The following is an 18,921-nucleotide window of genomic DNA, read 5'->3' as shown; positions in this document are numbered from 1 at the left end:
CCGATTGGGTACATATATGGTAGGTGTCTCGAGAACAGTAGGTAGAGTACTCGGGTCTAGCGTTGGATGATTACGCGAGATATGAGTTGTAGGCCGTCATGCAGTTGCTTGTCCGTAAGCAGAAGTTGCTTTGGGATATATTTCTCGTCTCTTCAAGGTCATGAGGTCCTGGGACGAACGGCATCGCCATTCAAAGGTTGAACATGAGAAACCTGAATGGCCTTTGCGTTGAGAAACAAAAAGTCAAGAATAGGATAGCGCGAGGATAGGGACGTGGAAGCAAGCAAACATGACAAGGAAGGTACTGACTGATAGGTGCTCAGCAAACTGCCAATCTCTGGACCCCAAGTAGCAGTTTGCTGTCAGTGTTGCTCGTGTCAGCCTTGGTAGTGGAACCTAAAACTGCTAACACAGCGCAGGTGCGCATGTAAAGATATTACCTATGGGAGGATCTGTATGGATGGATGAGATTATTGCTTGGTGTTGGTTGCGAGGCACTGCGGCTGTTTGGCTTTGCTGTGCCCCGTCGACGAAGAAATACGCGGAACCATAAAATGGATACCTACCTACTGTGTATGGGAGGTATCTACCGACGTAGCCGACGGATTCTAGCAACATCCCGACTTTGCTTGTAATGTACTATGAATGCACCACAGTGTTGCTCCTCGTGAGGATGCCCAGCGGCTGAGGTGCAGTGGGAGCTAGCTGATGGATATCCAAATTTCCCAAGCTTCCTGGCGTCGATATTGTTCGATCTGGTATGTACACCACCATTCAGCAAACATGCGGCGGGCTCTTGTTTTTTTTTTTTCTCCTTTCTCTTTTTTTCCCCTTCCCTAGGGCGTTGACTGGACTTGCTCTATCGTTCCCAAGGTAGAGGTAGGTGCCCGTCATCGATTTTCCCAAGTCTCCAGATTGTCGTCATAGTGTCATGATGACCTCGGTCGCTGGGCTGCTAGCTGCGTGGTTACGGGGAGCTGTGACCGCTAGGCCTCAGTGGCTCTGCTCTGCCAGCGTGGGTGTGTGGAGTCGGGTAGCGGTAGAGGCGCTTGGAAGTTGTGCGAGCGGAAACCCTGGAATATCTTCTACCCTTCGATTCCTTCTCTGCCCATGTGCTGAGGTGATGCCGGGGATCTGGCGCCAATCATCCACTGAGGTTCCCGCAGCTTCCCGGTGCCGCGCGCGGGCGCAGTTGCTCACAGGACACACCTAGACGCAGGGGCACAGGGGCACCGTTTGGTGCGCAACTGGGTACCTAGCTCTAGCAAGCACTCCACCGTCTGTGCAATCCCCCAATCCATGGCAGGAACTTAGCACCGCCGCGGCACCGAGTGAGCGAATCCATCCGCATTGGATCCCAATTCTTGCCCTTGTCATCCTTCTTTCTTCCCACTTGGCGCAACCAACACTTGGTCTGGGTACTCGTGTTGATCTTCACTCTCTTTTTCTTGGGCGACTGACTTTTTATATCCGTTCTTGCTTCCCCCTGGCCGCTGTCGTTCTTTCTACAACTACCTTCCGTTCATTATCCCCTTTCTTGGTTCGGTCGAGGACCAAAAACAGAACAATTCCGGCTCTTCCAGGCGGCTTGGGTGCGACTGTTTAGCTCTTGACCACTAGCCACTTACCTTCTCTTGATGTTATTATTTGGATTTCATTAAACTACCCTTTCTTGAAACGGCAGACGAACGGAACAGTTTCTACGGTTTACTAGTAACGATATACGCTGTACTGATATCCTGAGAAAGAAGAGGCAAATCATCAATTATGCATCTCCCATCGTCGCTGCTCATCGCAGCTCCCTTGCTCGCCAATGTATCGGCCGAACCCATTAGGATACCCCAACGCGATGTCTCCGTGGTATCAACATCACAGCAACTTGCCGTTCGAGCACTACCGAATTCGCCCAGCGGTGGATATGCCCCTGCCGTTGTAGACTGTCCCAAGACCAAGCCGACGCTCCGGAAGGCCGTGGATTTGTCGAACGAGGAGAAGGACTGGTTGTCGATCCGGAGGAAGAACACTATCCAGCCCATGAGGGACCTACTGAAGAGGGCCAACATCACTGGGTTCGATTCCGAGACTTTCATGAATGAGGCCGCCAACAACATCTCGCAACTGCCCAATGTCGCCATTGCCATTTCAGGAGGCGGCTATCGTGCCCTCATGAACGGCGCCGGCTTCGTTGCTGCTGCGGATAACCGGATTCAAAATACCACGGGCGCAGGTGGTATTGGAGGCTTGTTGCAGTCCAGCACATATTTGTATGTAAAGTGGTTCTTCTTATCTCGTTTTCGAGTGTCAACTGCGCCAGTTCCAAGTTGGGCGGCTGTGGACGACCTTGCTGGCGAACATGTCTTGGACTCTACGCCCCTTCTTCGTTTCTTCAAATCAAGAAATCGAGGACCGTGACCGTAAATTGCTAACGCAACTCTAGGGCCGGACTTTCTGGTGGTGGCTGGCTTGTCGGCAGTTTGTTCTCCAACAACTTCAGCAGCATTGAGACCCTGCTGAGCGAGAACAAAGTCTGGGACTTTGAGAACTCCATCTTTAAAGGACCCAAGGAGGCTGGCCTTAGTACTGTCAACCGTATCCAGTACTGGTCCGAAGTGGCAAAGGAAGTTGCCAAGAAGAAGGATGCTGGCTTCGAGACAAGTATAACAGACTACTGGGGCCGAGCATTGAGTTACCAACTGATCGGAGCCGATATGGGCGGCCCGGCTTACACCTTCTCCAGCATTGCCCAGACCGACAACTTCCAGAAGGCCGAAACGCCGTTTCCTATTCTAGTAGCTGACGGCCGCGCGCCTGGAGACACCATCATCTCCCTCAATGCTACCAACTACGAGTTCAACCCGTTCGAGACGGGTAGCTGGGACCCGACCGTCTATGGCTTTGCGCCGACCAAGTACCTCGGCGCCAACTTCAGCAACGGCGTGATCCCATCGGGAGGCAAGTGCGTTGAGGGTCTTGACCAAGCCGGCTTCGTCATGGGCACCAGCAGCACGCTCTTCAACCAGTTCCTTTTGGCCAACATTTCCAGCTACGACGGTGTGCCCGACGTGCTCATCGAGGCCGTGACTTCTGTCCTCAAGGAAATCGGCGCGAAGAGGGACGACGTCTCCCAAATCATCCCTAATCCGTTCCTGGACTGGAACAACCGGACCAACCCCAACGCCGACACGCTCGAGCTCGACCTGGTCGACGGCGGCGAAGATCTGCAGAATATCCCGCTCAACCCGCTCACCCAACCCGTGCGCGCCGTGGACGTCATCTTCGCTGTCGACTCGTCCGCCGACGTGACAAACTGGCCCAATGGCACCGCCCTGCGCGCCACCTACGAGCGCACTTTCGGCTCCATCTCCAACGGGACACTCTTCCCCTCGATCCCCGACGACTGGACTTTTATCAACCTAGGCTTCAACAACCGCCCCTCCTTCTTCGGCTGCGATGTTAAGAACTTTACCTTGAACGCCAACCAAAAGGTTCCCCCCTTGATCGTCTATGTCCCCAACGCGCCCTATACCGCGCTGAGCAACGTGTCCACCTTCGATCCGTCATACACCATGTCTCAGCGCAACGACATCATCGGCAACGGATGGAACTCAGCCACGCAGGGGAACGGCACGCTGGATTCGGAGTGGCCTACTTGCGTCGCCTGCGCGGTTATTAGCAGGAGCTTGGATCGGTTGGGCAGGCAGACGCCCGCCGCGTGCAAGACTTGCTTTGAGAGGTATTGCTGGAATGGCACAGTGAACTCCAAAGATACGGGGGTTTACATGCCTGAGTTCAAGATTGCGGATGCGCATGCCCTGGACTCGGGTGCTGTTGCTATTGGAAAGATGGTGAATGTCTGGTCGTCGGTTGTGGTGGGAGTTGTGGCGGCTACCTTGTTGTTGTAGTAGGGGAAGGGAAGACATGATGATGTTCCAGTCTGATTAAGTTGAGACTGGACTGGAGATCGCCGGGAATGAAGAGGGAAAGGAATGAGTGGTGTTAATGTCATGATGGATGAAGAATCATGGATCATGGAACGACGGGGCGGGGATATTGGATGATGGATATACCACACTACGTGCATGCTCTATTGATAGTATGCTTTGGCATTTACGTTTAGCAATCAATTGCTCCATCCTTATGTTCTGTCTTTTTTCGATAATGGATCGATCCTCCTGTTGCTTCGCTGGTAGTAGGGTTGGAAGGACCTTGAGGTTGTTTGTTCTGAGGGAGGTTATCGAGGTATCAACTGTGCTGATGCCGATAGACTGCCCACTCACTTCTTCGACTACCTAGGCAACGAACGGTCGAATGAGCCTCTTTAGGTAGTTATGATGCTCAGTGCCACAAGAAACTGAAGGCTCCAGCACAGCTGCCCACACCTGTCTTGGCTCGCCGCTCTTTCCTTCCTTCCTTCCTTCCTTCCTTCCTTCCTTCCTTCCTTCCTTCCTTCCTTCCTTCCTTCCTTCCTTCCTTCCTTCCTTCCTTCCTTTCCATCTCATCCCAAACCAGAGTGCCCACCGGGTATATAGATGACCTCTTTGGCCGCTCCTTTCACCAATAAACCACTTGGTCGAGTTGCGTAACGGTTTACCGTCTACACTACTAGAATCACCCAAACCAAACCATCGAAGAAGTTACCTGTCGGTTCGGGAACGGTGATGCTCTTACGTTCAAGTAACCCAAAGAGCGTGCGTTCCACATCGTAGACCGCCTCCTCCGGTTTGGTCTGTTTAACTTTTGCAGCGACAGAAGAAGGTAATCGCATATCTTGGAGGGGGGAAAAAGAAATACAAGGAAAGGTTGGAGGCGTTCGTTTCCATGGTTGAACTCGATCGAGCGGTTGTTTGTAGCCTTTTCTTTTGTGTCTTTTGGTCGTACTTCCTTTGGAGGTGGGAGGGTTACTAGAGGCCGCGTCAAGTGAGGGACTGGAGAGAGCTGGTGGACTCGAACCCGGATGGGAGTTGTGTTCTGTTCTGTTGTTTTTTGCACTGATGATTTTGGGCGAGTGCCGGCGCTTTGGATAACTAGGCCCTCGTCATCAACTTCACGAGTTCCGCCTTGACTCTTTTTTTTTTTTTTTTTTTTTTTCTAAGCCTGATCTTACCCAAGTGTTCACACGGTATTTGGGGTATGCGATAGAGGGCGGTATACCTATCTTCGCAACGACTCATTGATTTTCGCGCTCAGCCCACAATAGGGTGCTTGCAATTCTTCCACCGAGAGCAGGTGGGAGTAACCTTCTTCGATGGCCACAGTCGTCAGTCAGACCACCTACATCCACGCCCAGGCAACATCTCTGGGACGTCACAACAACAAAAGCGCACTGGGAGGAAACAGGAAACGTCTCGGGATAATTGCCTGATTGTAGTCTTGCGGTTCTTGTACAACTGACCAGAGTGTCATCTCCTTCCCCTTTTTTTCTTGAGAGCCCCCGTTTCTGGTCCAAAATCGTCAGACTTTCACCTAGCCTGCCCCCACGAACTCCTGTCTCCCCTTGATGTCGTCGGGCAACGTCGAGAGATACTCCTCCCAAATGTCCTGATTTGCACCCGCGGGCACGCGGAACGTGTAAACAAGTCCTCCTGTTCCTCCTTTTCTTCCACTAGCTTCGTCATCTCCAGCCATCACCGCCAACTCTCGGTTTATCTTCGGTGTCAGGATGATGCTTGATGTCCTAGGACTGCCCGCAAATTGCAGATACAAGGGAACAGGAGGGCAGCTACTAAGCGGCGGCGACAATGACATTCCTCCCACGCCTGAGCCGAGCAGTTCCTGGACTCTAGCCCCCATGGTCAGGAGAGGGGATGTTGTCACTCTAGCATGAAGATCAGCGATCGAGATGCCCCCCAAAAGCTTCAGGTGAGCTCGGATCCTCAGCTGGTCGCTCAAAGCACGGGTAAAAACACCTCTCTCCGGGTTTGCCTGGGTAGATGCAGCGAGAAGCTCCAATGAACGGTTGGTCCTCCTCATGAATCTGTATTGGTTCGGGTAGTAGGCTGCGTCCATGATGACTACTACATCTGGTGAAGCATGATCGAGCAGAGCCTGGATGGCAGACCATCGTACGCACGACGCTGGTTGCGCCTCGCTGCTTCTCGAGCTATCAACGTGGCAATACGGTCAGCCTGGAGAAACAACAATCCGCATTTCGGTGATGTGGTGTAATTCCGTGGGAGGCGGGTAGGTCATACCTTGCCAGAATCATTTGTCGATCGGCGTCCAAGTAGCTGTGACTTGACCAATAGAGCATTTTCAACTCGTCCTCTGTATCAGTCTTTAGAAACTGAAGAATTTCATCCAAAACCCACATGGAAACGTTGTGGTTTTGATTCGCGGATGGAATAATCTTGGTTTGGCATGAGCAGTCGTAGTACTCTCCAAGCACCTCTCTGAACTCATCCATCGGGTTTTTCAATGCAGGGTCTTCGTCATCCTGCCAGCGAAGAAACAAGGCAGAAATTCTTCTGTAGCGATCCCTAGCAAAGCCTTCGGAAGCTCGAACTGTAGCCCCATGCGAATTCGACATCAGAACGTTGCCGTTGGAAAGACCACCATTGGGCTGAGGGAACGACACAGTTGATGCCCGATCCTGACGAGGCTTGGAAGGCAGAGGTGTTCTAACACGCGACTCGCTAAACGATGAACGGATCTGTTGTTGAGTTGGAGAGGAATCGATATCCATGAATTCTGGCGAAGGGGTGCTCAGATTGTGCTTTCTTGATTCTTGTGTATGAAAATTAGGGGTCGGCGGCACAATGGCTTCAAGCTGCTGCATCTCTGCAGAGTTGGGAAATTTTTGCGCGAGTTCTTCCCAAGTCATGCCGTGATGTCGGGCATCGCACTATAAGGAAAAGCCCAGTAAGTGAACTGGCCTGGACGGCTTCCAAGTTTTGCACTCACTCCGATTTTCTTCCTTTTGCAGTTCGCACATGAACCTTGTTTTCGGATCAGAGCGGCCTTTCCCCTTGCCTCGGGCGCCAAGGGGCCAGTCCGCCGTCTGTTTCGACTCGAAGACAAAGGAGCGTTCCCGTCCTTGAGAGAAAAAATGTTTTGCGTTGGCAGAGCGCTTGTCGGAGTGAGGGAGGGGGAGGACCCGATGCTACAGGATGTAGCAGCTGTGGCGGCAGATGTAATGGTCGATATGGAGGAGTTGGTGTCCTTTCTCGCCCGCGGCGAGTGACCATGGCTCTCGACAATCCCGATGGTAGCAGTAGGAACATGCAAGACCGCTGGACCGGTATACTCGGGCTGCCGTTCCTGATGTTGTTCATGAACTTGATCCGGGCGTTGTTCCTGGTGATGCTCCTGGTGCTGTTCCTCGTGTCGTTCCTGACCTTGCTGCTGTTCTTCGGTATGTTCCTCATGCTGCTCCCGGTGCATTTGTTTCTCTTGTTGCCCTCCATTCGGCTGTTGCGACTGCTCCGCTTGCGATTCTTGCTCTCCCAGACCTGGGTGATGCACGTCACCCTCAAGAGGCGCATCAAGCGGAGAGGATATCGTATGCACCGTTTCCGTCGTTGGATTGCCAGAAGCCGTTGGTGTAGTCATTTTGCCGTTCTTGTTCAGATTCTTTTCTTTTCTTTTGAACTTTGGTGAAATGATGATGCAGCCACCAGTCTGGCCGATGATTTTGCCCCTGAACCTCAACACAAAGGATGATCGCTCGTAGAGAAGGGTTTGCCAATCTCTTACCAAAGCCGGGATCCAGTCTAAGGTGCGTCCTGGTCAAGGAAATTGTAACTAATCGGCTGTGAATGTGCGATGTTTATGATGAGCGGTTATTCCAATCACAGAGACTATGGCACTTTGCAGGAAGTCAATGTGCCGAGTCTATGAGGCAAAGTATCAATCTGCTGATCTGGATCTCCTGGGCACTTAGCCTTCGGCGGCACTCAGCTTGAAAGGCGAAGGCCCCGGTGAGAGAAGAAGGTGAGATATTTGGAAGAAAAGTATGGCCAATGTACGAGCGAGGTTGTAAGTTTTCGATTCCCACTAGAGGACAGCGGTTGAGCCAAGGTAGGTAGCAGGCCAGCAGGACCGTATAGCCGAACGGCCGGTAACGCTACGACGGAGCTCTTGTTGACAAAAGGCGAGAGACGAACGTTACGTTGGCCGCGTTGACTGTAATGGGATAAGGCCAGTCTCGATAAGGTACAGAAGCGGGTTGGGGTATGTAGCAAAAGGGGTACGTTTACTGTCCAGGGTCGTGTTAATGGATGGAGGTGAGGGTTTTGGGGCACGCTGAAGAAACCAAAGCAACTAAGAGACCGTCCAGAAAATGAGGGTTTGCAATGATAGTAAAGCTTAGACAGGGTTGACTAGAAGAACCCTAGATATATCAAGATTTGAACCGCGTTCGGGTCTGTACTGGTAAGAAATTGAGGAAAATACGAGAGAAATTTAGGAACTGTTCGCCAGGAGCCAACAAATACGAACAAGAAGAAGGACGGAGGAAAGGGGAAACAACCTAGCTAGGAATCTGGAGCAGTAGAAGCCATCAGTGGATTAAAGGACGCAACAATTAACAAGCCAGCGGAATGTTGCACGGCAGTCAATGATGTTTCCTTTCTCCCTTCCTGAGAAGCATCAGCAATGGGGCTTGACAGACACAGTAGTATTGAAGCTAATGCGATGCTGATGATCGTGTTGATGTTGATGTCTGTTTCAAATTGAAAGATCACTCGAACTACTGCAACAAACTGGAACAAAGCATCATGAGAGAATGAGGTGAACAATTTGACTGAGACTGAGAGGTAAAGAGCTATGAGACGTACCTTGCTCCTGCTCAGCGGAGTGAGAGATGTTGACAGAAAATGGAGACAACGTCGAACGGAGGCTTGACGTCGGTATCTTCAGATCTCGCTAGAACATGGCGATGCTGCGTCGGCTCGGGTTTAAATGGGTGTCGAGGTGTTATCAAAAGGAAGCCCAGATAGGTCAGACACGTAGATTGAACAATGGCCTTCCATTGCGTCTTCAATTGCAATGGGAAGACATCAAGAACGCCGTCTGAAGACTAGCCAGATGGAGCCGTTTAACGGCATGAGCAGATAGCTTCCAGACCCCACCTGGATTGGGTGAGCTCCCGTCCCGCTCCAGTCGTTGAGGGGCCGATTCGGGGGTCGAAATATTTTCGACGCAAGTGTGCGTTCTGGTTATGTGACTTCGTATTATGTACTGGCCAAGTTAGGCATATACTCAAAAATATGCTGTCTATCAATGCTGGGCAAAGTACCTGCCTATCTGCATCTTCCCTCTTCATACCCGGTACGTGCTTCGATACAAGCACGGGGAGCTCCAAACAACCTATCACATCAAGCCCTTCATCTGAAGAGCGAGCGTACCTCGAGGGACATTAATCCTCCACGGATGCACCTACCTCTGAAGTATAATTACTGCTAGCAAAGTCAAGCTTGAGACTGAGGCAAGGCACCTCAACTAGCCCAGGAACTGGAAGGTGTAGGTGTAGACTAGGGCAGTCACCGGCATTGCTACAGGTGACAAAACCACACCATGCAACGCAAAATTGCCTGCTCTGGCCACTGACATTTAGATCGATCCGACGCTGACAAGACTTGCGAATCACCGTCCTACATCTACCTTATTGTTGACTTTACCTTGTTCAACTTCAAACCAGCCGGTCGTAGTGAACGTGGAACAAGGCATCAAGACGACTGTCATTTCACCGGAACAGCTTATTGCGATGTTGTTCCTTCCTGACAGTCAAGTAGGGTCCGTGCACCTGCCCTGGCCGGCTTCAGGACCAGACAGCATCGAGAAAGCACTGCACCTCATCCAACAACATCTCCGTTGGCGCTGTCACTGTCCTTCTCACTACAACTCAACTCTACCTCCTATCTGATCTGACGCCGGGCCAACGCCAACACAACACCCAACGGGAACGAAGCATCGCCCACGACTGGCGCATTGCATAAGATCATGATGATTCTCACACCTTCCCCGCGCCGCCGGATATCCGTACTTTCCACTAGACGGGACACGCCAGCCACTACGAGGCAGAGGAGGCTAGATGCCTGAGAAGCTCCGAGTTCGGTTCCCATCCAGTTCGCGGTGCTGTCCATGTTGCTGGGCCTGCTTAAGGTATACTCAGGATGCCAAGGCTCACCTCACCACTCATGGATTTTCTCTACATTCTGAGGTTCCCTTCTGCTGCCGCTCTGCAGTTGATAGTCGATGCCGGATAGAGCCAATGGTCAAGACTCACGGAATGATGCCGCCAGCCTCATGATTACGCTACATCCGATAGGACATGGCAAAGCAACAGCTCGTCTCGATGCCAGGCTCAGAACATTCGAACGTCTGGCCAAAGTCGGCCTCTGCGGTCCTGGACTCCCGGTCTGGATTCATGGCGCCTGAGCATCTGCGTCTACCATATACCACGGTTACACAGTACTGAAACTCGATCCCGTTCTCGGGGAGCTTTAACTACATATCCAAGATGACCTGTAAGCTTCGAGAATGGCCTTCTCCAGACCTTCACCGGCACGCCTCTCCGAAAACTGGGCTCCCGATCCGTCTCGGTCGCAATGGTTACACTTGGCCAACAGTCCACACGCTGTTGGAGGTTTCTCTCTACACCAGCCGCCAGTCAACTCCACGCTCTTGTGCTTCGTACCATCTGCAAGCACCTCCCTTGGGTAACAGCCCAGGCCGGCTCCTGCTATGTTTATATCGTCTTGTCCTCACTGGCCTGTACCCGCCCACGACGTCTACTACAACGTCATCTGCTACCGTCCGTGGACTCGCACAGAGCAGGCCATAACAACGTGTCTTGGTCTTCATGCCAATAAACAGAAACCACCATGTCTGTGAGCGACGTCTGGACGGCTCGGTATAACTTGAGCGTTACAGATTTCAGCCACCCACCACCAATCCGGCGCCGGTCTGCACGCGTCAAATCCCACCACGATAAGCGTCCAATGCACGGCTGTGGACCTGTGAGGTACGGGTTGCCTTACCTGGAAGGAAGCAGACCTCGGTGGCTACATCAGAGAAGTCCATCCGCTATCTTTCTGTGTCCCATTCCGAGTTCCAAAAGTTCCTCATCCGCACCCGACGTATCATATGCTGCAAGCTGCATGTGCATATCATCTCGACTAAATGGACCGGTCCAACTTATGAACACCTCTGTGGCTTCTCTGCCCCTGTTGGGTGGTTCTCTCGTCGGCACTCTACCTCTGTCCCGCACGAAACCCAGATCGGCGGATGAGCGGGATGGAGAGGTGAGCGCCAGGTGAAAGACTAAACCAGGGAGTATCGGGGATGGGACCGCAGAATACGGTGTGCTCGCATACACACCGGCCTTGGGTACGGAAGAGGCCACACCCTCTCACCCGCGTGCACGGCTGCGGACCCCATACGCCCTACACCTAACCAACCCGGCCTTGTAGGCTGCTTCCCCACGCCATGCTGTCCAGTGGTAACGCTCTCTCCATCTTATACCTTATGCATTGATACCTGTGATACCAAACCTCCTAGACACCTCCAATCAACACACCCCCTATAGCGTAAGCTCCTGTTGTTGGTATCTCCAGCTCGTTTCTTTTTTCCGTCTATTCCCTCACTCCATGTGTTACCGTCTGCATCTCACCTGTTGCAGTCTGTCTACAAGAAGCCAGAACAACACAGCGGCCCGCTCAGTCAAGCCGCTGTTGCATTTGACTGCGTTCCTGTGCTACGCACCTAGCATTTCGACATCACACCCCGGCAGTGTCATTCTCTTCTGTCGCATTTCCCTTAACCTGTACAGTCCAACCTAGTGAGATGAACCCAAGGTGTGCCAACTCCGCCGACGGGCTGACTCTTTCGAATCTGAGCCATGTTTAGTCTGGATATTAGAAGTTCAGCTCCTTGGTCCCCAGCATGCCTAGGCCTCTTCTTCCTCCTCCGGTGTAATTTTTGTTATGGCTATGCAGGAAATTCGCTTCGACTTGCTCAAGATACGTGAGGTATGCCGGCCTCATTGGTTCAGGATACGGTGACATTTCTCGTCTACCTGTTGCCATGTCCAACCATTGTCATCGTCTATCGCTGCCACCTGGGTTTTCCATATAAACACTATAGGATGCTACCTGCATGTTGCGATTTGTCCAAACAACCCGATCAACCGGCCGAGCAACACCTGCAGAGAGCGAACTGCGTATCACCTGGTAAGGTGACTTCACGCCGGTCGCCTAAGCATTCATTCCGCCGGTCAACATCTTGCGGCAACAATATGCTGCATGTCACTCAAATCAGCCAGGTCTCCGATCTATCTTCAAGCGAATCAAGCCGTTACTTCCGAAATCGCTTGCCATTCCCATTGTGTCTGGATTCACACACCATTCTTTGAGGGTTTTGGGCACATATACTGAGCCGATTTGTGCGCCCACTACACCAGATACGGACAAGGTGAACAATGAGGGAGAATTAAAACCCAACGAAGGAAATGAATCAGGAGGGAAATGTAAGGCCTTGGGGCTTCAAGGTAGGATCGTGCTTACCTACATGTGGTAATGACCCCTTCCTCTTTTTCATACCTACCTCACTCAGCTGCCCATTTCGTGTGTTTCTTAGGACCACCATTTCCTGTTGGTCTTCTCCAGCTTGCTGGACTGCAGTGACACACGCCACTGGATGCATTTTGGGGAGGCCAGGGAAGTGTTGGAATAGTGTTGTTGAATGGTCTATTGCCGAGCTTTCTTGCTCTGCTCTGCTTGGCTAGCTGGCTGTTCCCGTCGCTACAGCTCTCATATGTTTGGCCATTCATTTACTTTAGGTATCTTACCTCCTTGCACGAAAGGGGTGGATATCTTTCCATGGGCCACGGAGGTTCGGCATGTCCGCAGCCGGTGGAAAATAATACTGTCTCGTCTCGACTCCAACGCATTGTGAGCAGCCAAGTGTGATGATGGAAACAGTGGGCCGTAGATTATCTTTACCACCTAAAGCATCAGCGCGCTAGGTGCGGCTCTATCGGATTGGGGGAAGGTGCTGTTCGCAATATCCAGTCTGGGATGCGAGCTGGGCTTGGTTTGAACAGCTCACTGCTTGGTTAACACGATCCGGGACCCTCCCCCTCCCCCTTGGAGCGGCGGTCGACACGGAGCCGGCGAGCAATGGATGACGAGCGCGGGTTTTATCTCGCTCAAGGTCCTATTACGACGGCACCGTCAAAAATATTGACTGTGAAGGGCTCGCGGGCTATCGGGCGGAAGTTGACACGCGGTCACGAAGCTCAACAAGTGTGTTAGTCTTGCCACATCCATTGACGATTTCTGTTCGTGCTTGATCTTTCGATACTAATACCCTAAGCTATTATTTACATGGAATGGTGACTAACGTAACTAGTAGTGTCATTTATGCGCCGCATATATTTCCAGTGTGTTATCTTGTTCTGTGTGGCATGATACCTCTTGTCTTTGCCTTTGGACTATGATACCGGGGTCCAGGCTACGAGCAAGAAAAATGCTGAGGCTATGACCATCCCGACCCCGATTGGATTTCAATGTTTAAAATCGCGGAGCCTGGAACGAGCAGATGGCGGAATGGTCGGTAGGCGCTCCATCCATACGTGCAGCTACGGACGTCTACTGCAGCTCGATATAGCGATCACGGCAGGAGGTACAGAGTGACGGGGCTGAAGTAGGTAGGTAGAGGTAGCTCGATCATGGGCAGATACGTGTGTGGCTGGAAAGGAAAGAATAAAAGGTCAGGGCGGGACATGATTCGAAAAAAAAAAAAAAAAAAAAAAAAAAAAAAAAAAAAAAGCCAAGATAGGAGGTCTAGAAGTAGGTACCTTTAGATAAGATTCATACAGGGCAACGGAGGTTGCTGGTCGTTGCGATTCCGCTTCGGACCAAGATGGAAGAACTGCCCGGTTAGCCTTAAAGCCCGTGAGTGATCGTGTTGAAGATTGCACTTGCATGTGCTAGGGCAAACTGGGATTGTATGGAAGCTCTTTCTCTCCAGTCAGGAAATAATGAGGCAAGGTCTCATTAATTGCTGCCCGGTTACGAAGAATCGAACGATCTTGGTCCTGAAGCACTCGCCTCTGGGGAGAGTAACTCTGAACACAGTACCTTCGGAGACAAGCAAATCATGCGGTACTTAGCAAATGAGGGTCAAGAGGTAGAGGTACTACTCACTTACCTCTAGGTGAACTCCGTTCTCGACATCCAGAAGATGAGTGGCAGGAACCCGAAGGTGTCATCATAAATGGACCACAGGGAATCGAAAACTTAATGCAACTTGTTAGGCACGAATCTCCTCTTGGAAAGTCATTGTTTTCTCCCCATAAATAACAGTGACAAAGAAACGGGGAGGACTGGAAGGGTCAGTCGCAGTTGTCGTCTGCGCCTTCTCTTGCCATTCAATTGCCGCTTCCAGTATCTCCTGTTAGGTCTTTCCTTCCTAGGTAGCCAGTGTTTTGCCGCAGTTCGGCTTCTTCTCTCGAGTTCCTTCCTCCGTTATCGGCAGTACGTCCGACTCGGAGTTTGCTGTTGGTCAACCCGGCCTGGACGGGAGTGCCCCCTAGAGTTGCTATCGTTGCTACCCTTTTACGGGCTGGGCATATGTTCCCTTGCTACTTTGCGAACCTGAGACTCCTAGAAGTACGTAACTCGCCAAATTCTTTGGTTTTGGGGCTTGGAGAGGACTCCGAATGACCACAGGGAACAATAGTTTGTGATTAAAGTGCACTAATATCACTCAAAACTGCGAGTGCGCGAGGGGGCTTTGTTGGATTTTTCTTGCTTGGTTACTTATGGTCATGGCGAAGATGTGGGACACTCTGCTTGTTCATGGGAAACAGCTCAGGAAACAGAGGGTGGTGGTAAACGAGGAAGCTTTGAGAGTGAAGGAGCGGATGGTTCGTAGATGGAAGATACAGGAAGAGAAATGTGAGAAAGGCATTCAACTATCCTGTCAAAGAAAAATACTCGTACATGTGGAAGTCATATAAATAGGTAGCTGGCACCATCGTCGGTCCCATTTCACTCTTTGGGGGATGTCAATGATCTGATGAACGGGGTTAGGGGAGTCCCTCTGCTCTGCATTTTCTCAAAGTGCGCAATCAGGAAGCTGTTGTGTGGCTTCTCTGCGTGACCTCAAGGGGGTGATATCCAGATGATCTCGGACGGATGTGTGAGCTCAGCACTTACCTTCAGAACGATGTCAACCGAGGAATTGGAGACGGGGCAATCATAACTTGTTGCTTCTTTCCCTCTAGCATGAAATGCTCCGTCTACATCACGCAATCACTCGACCAAGCCCGAAGCCAATACTGCACACAAAGCAGAAATACCAGATCAGAAATGTGATACCTGGAATTTGTCTTCTGCAACCTGAACATCCTAGTATCGTTTGAGTTCTCGCCGAGTTTCCATCCTCCAGGCAACGTCGCCCAATCTCAACGCCAGCATTTCTAGTACCTCAAACTTACAAATACCACTATATCGTTTTGCCGATCCAAGTTTTCCTCGAAAGAATGGATCGTTGGTCCAGTTCATCCGGTCCAGATGGCGCGATAAACAACCCTTGGACCAAGCTACCATTCCACGGCAAGTATGTCGAACTTCAACGCAAAGCAAATGAGAACAGACACAAGAAGCATTTGAGATTTCGATCAGGGTCCATTTTGATCACCGATGGCGCCACACCCACAGGCCGTCAAATTGCTACCATCCTCAACAAAAAGGGGCACTATCGAATTCACGCCCTCTATCCACCCGGCTATTTTCCCCCAAATGTCCCGCCGACGGAGCGGAAAAGGCTCGCATACCCCGTGGACAAGATGCACTTTCTCAAGCCGGTTTCGGGATACGAAAATTACGTGTCGTGGTACGATGCGGTTGTGGAAATCTGCCACAAACATGATATTCACTACATCATACCACAACACGATACCATGGCAGTCTTCGCAGCTCGTATCAGGGAACTCAGGCGGCGCGGTATATGTGTCCATACTCCCAGGCTGACGTCGATTCACTCCATTGTCGACAAGCTAGCAATGTATCGCATGTTGAGGGACCTTGGGATTTGGCACCATCCCTGGGTCTTTCTCGGAAAGGAGACCAACTCCCAACACGCAATCATGCAGACTGCTGGCTACATCGAAGATTCGGGAAACTATCCGGTCATGTTGACAGACCGTACGGAAGGGTCGGATTCAGTCTATGTGCGCATCGGGTCGAAGAAGCAGCTGGAAGACTACATTCTCGAGGACGAACGCAAGAGCGCAACGGAATTCGTCATCACTACGAATACCTTGAGTTCCAAAGGCTAGTTGCACCAGACCCAAGGTATCTTCAACAACGGCAAGCTGGAGAAATGGCATGGTTGGACCCTCCTCCCCGTGCAGCAAGAAACCACCTCCCATTTTCGCAAAACATCGGCTCATTACCAGAGGGCAGTGTTGGTTCTGCAAAAGATTGGGATGCATCTAAAGTGGCATGGCGGTCTGAGCGTGACCTTTTGGCTGCCGATTGACGAAACCGAAGCCGAGCCCAGAGTGATGAGGATCGATATGGGTATCCACGAGCCGATGAACGCATACTATTCACGAGTCGACCTAATCGACGCACTATTGGATCTGAGACTTCCGGAAAATTCAGGAACTGAGTGGGAGGACGGTTCCAGGTGGCAGGATCCTGACCTCGCTTTTGATATGCCCCAGAATCTCGCGGAGGAAGATGCTGCAGCAGACGTGACCGGGAAAGGCAAAACCAGCGTCGGACAGAACGACGTGGGGGATGACGATGACTCAAAACACTTTCCCTTGCGAGTGATACTGATGCCCGACTTTGACCCACCGACTCGTTGGCGTGGCGTGCAAGTTCAAGCTACGGCAGACGTCAACTCCAGCAGTGCATCTAGATTGTCTCGCGAGCTTACTGTGGTAGCATCGTCAGATGACGATTCTAGTCCAGAGGATAAAATAAACTCCTGGCGCACGTTTCACACGCTGCGTACCTACTTGGGAGTGGAGGGGCACGGTGGCGATGGTCCCGAGGAAACAGATTTGGCCATTTTTGAAGCCGCACTCCCGAATGGTGGGAGGTGCAAATGGAAGACGGGCGTCGCGACACGTCAATTCGTTTTGGAGTCTGAACAAAGGATCACGGAAAGTCAGGAGAAATCCATGCTGAAAAGATTGGCCACCGTCCTCGGCGATACGACCTGGCGAAAGGCCAAAGAAGAACACACCCCCTTTTTCTTGAACCCTTGGACAACTAGCATTCAGAACATGTATAACGTGGCTAAACAGGTCATAGACTTGTCAGTGAAGGGCAAACCGGGACCGACACTGTTATCCACGCTCCTCCGCGACGACTGGCCACGGCCGAATCCGAGAGGGCTGAGACGTGATCAATACGCCAAAATCTTTAAGACACATCTATGGGACGGACCTGAAATGCCTGATGGACCTTGGGGTCTCGCTCTTCCGGTGGAATCACACTACCACGCCAAGAGGTTTCGTGTTCACAGTCAAAAAGGTGTCCCTTCCCGTAACGTTGCCTATCAGTTTTTTGTCAGGCAGGGTCGCGCGGACAATACAGGCACTCTCCTCCCGTTGGGGCATGTATCTCCGAACGACCCCAACAATGAAGTCTTTTGTACGCCCGTGATGCTTCCTCCGACTCCCTTTGACCTTATCTGTGTAGGCGAAAAGCCCGAGACTTGGAATAGCTGGACCTTTGTTCCGGACCCTTATCGACCTCGCGAAGGTGTGTTGATTCCCTCTCACGATTTGCCGAGAACGAAGCACATTGTCATTCCCGATGACCGTCAGCCTTGGGAGATGACACCAGGCCGATGCTTCTTCTACCGTGGTAGCAGAGGCCATGTTCCGCGTCAGAACCGACCTTACAGATATCGGATGGATGACAATCTGCGGTACATGGTCCACGACCGGAAAAGAAAGCTACCCAACCCTCCAAAGGACTGGTACTTTGTGGATGATACTCTCCCTCCTCCCGTTTCTTTGAAAGATAGCTTTCAACCCATTGTCCCGCTGGTCCGCGGCATTCCTCGCACAGATATCGCCTATTTCTACCATCATACCACCCACTACAGTCGGTCGTACATGGGTATATTTGTTCCTGCTGATCACCGTGAGTTGGTGCAAAAGCCGGTCTATAACTTTTATCGCCCAACGCTACTAGAACCTGTTCCGGAATCACCACCAACAAGCTCGTCGGCCGACCAAAGCCCGCAGCTTGACTCTGAGAGGGATACCGAAGAGAGGGGGACGCCTGCCGAGCCCGAACAGGAGCAAGATCCAAAAAATGGATGAGCCACTGCGGAGGAGATCCTAGGTAAACAGATGGACGAGACGGATGAGTGAGTGGTGGAAGGGGTTTGGGAGGTGGTTCTTATGCTCGATCGATTTCACGTATTATTCCAGTTTCTGTCCGTTTATCTTTGTTAGCGTTAGGAGACATAGCCCTCGTGTGCCAGCGATATATATATGTTGGATAGCGATTCGTTTTCTTTCCCAAACTAAAGCTCCCATGGTGTTTTTGTCCTGCAGTGATATCTTGACTATCCTCGCTATGTTCTCACTGAATGAACCTTGAGATGAGCGTATACTGACGTTAAAGTGAATGAATGAGATGGCGAGAGCATAGCTTGGAATCGTCGTCGAACGGTAACGTTGGACAGTTGTAGTTCGATGTTGTTGGCAACTCGTCTGACTCTCGGATGATGAATGGACAAAACAACCTCGCAACTTACATACATAGCATGTGACCATACCTTACCTGGCTCATGTTCCGTTGCAAATTAAAACCTTGAACTGTTACTTCCGGCGGACCGGTGGGAGGCTTCGGCCGGCTAATGTCACTGTGAATGCGAGTTTTATTCGGCGTTGCGGATCGGGTTCGGCCCTCGTGGCCAAGGTTCTTTGTTGACTCTCAGCCG

General features: G+C 51.5%; 5 protein-coding genes across 5 annotated transcripts; 2 read left to right on the top strand and 3 right to left on the bottom strand.

The window, feature by feature from the left end:
• Positions 1-993: 993 nt before the first annotated feature.
• NEUTE1DRAFT_105653 (uncharacterized protein) lies at positions 994-1,377 on the bottom strand (the record flags this gene model as incomplete). The annotated part of the gene is made up of 2 exons (XM_009858015.1): positions 994-1,209; positions 1,318-1,377. 2 exons carry the CDS (start codon positions 1,375-1,377, stop codon positions 994-996), a joined length of 276 nt encoding a protein of 91 aa, XP_009856317.1.
• Positions 1,378-1,767: 390 nt separating this feature from the next.
• NEUTE1DRAFT_150172 (lysophospholipase) lies at positions 1,768-3,902 on the top strand (the record flags this gene model as incomplete). The annotated part of the gene is made up of 2 exons (XM_009858014.1): positions 1,768-2,264; positions 2,438-3,902. The coding sequence occupies 2 exons, from the start codon at positions 1,768-1,770 to the stop codon at positions 3,900-3,902; spliced, it is 1,962 nt and encodes a 653-aa protein (XP_009856316.1).
• Positions 3,903-4,545: 643 nt separating this feature from the next.
• Positions 4,546-4,813, bottom strand: NEUTE1DRAFT_118882 (uncharacterized protein; the record flags this gene model as incomplete). Its single annotated transcript, XM_009858013.1, has 1 exon — positions 4,546-4,813. One exon carries the CDS (start codon positions 4,763-4,765, stop codon positions 4,595-4,597), a length of 171 nt encoding a protein of 56 aa, XP_009856315.1.
• Positions 4,814-5,463: 650 nt separating this feature from the next.
• Positions 5,464-7,548, bottom strand: NEUTE1DRAFT_91241 (uncharacterized protein; the record flags this gene model as incomplete). Its single annotated transcript, XM_009858012.1, has 3 exons — positions 5,464-6,100; positions 6,192-6,841; positions 6,901-7,548. The coding sequence occupies 3 exons, from the start codon at positions 7,546-7,548 to the stop codon at positions 5,464-5,466; spliced, it is 1,935 nt and encodes a 644-aa protein (XP_009856314.1).
• Positions 7,549-15,487: 7,939 nt separating this feature from the next.
• Positions 15,488-18,295, top strand: NEUTE1DRAFT_91240 (uncharacterized protein; the record flags this gene model as incomplete). The annotated part of the gene is made up of 2 exons (XM_009858011.1): positions 15,488-16,249; positions 16,286-18,295. The coding sequence occupies 2 exons, from the start codon at positions 15,488-15,490 to the stop codon at positions 18,293-18,295; spliced, it is 2,772 nt and encodes a 923-aa protein (XP_009856313.1).
• Positions 18,296-18,921: the final 626 nt, after the last annotated feature.

This window comes from Neurospora tetrasperma, assembly GCF_000213175.1.
Source record: "Neurospora tetrasperma FGSC 2508 unplaced genomic scaffold NEUTE1scaffold_81, whole genome shotgun sequence".
Classification (NCBI taxonomy): domain Eukaryota; kingdom Fungi; phylum Ascomycota; class Sordariomycetes; order Sordariales; family Sordariaceae; genus Neurospora; species Neurospora tetrasperma.
Note: the sequence above shows the minus strand (reverse complement) of the source record. Positions and strands in the feature narration are given on the sequence as shown.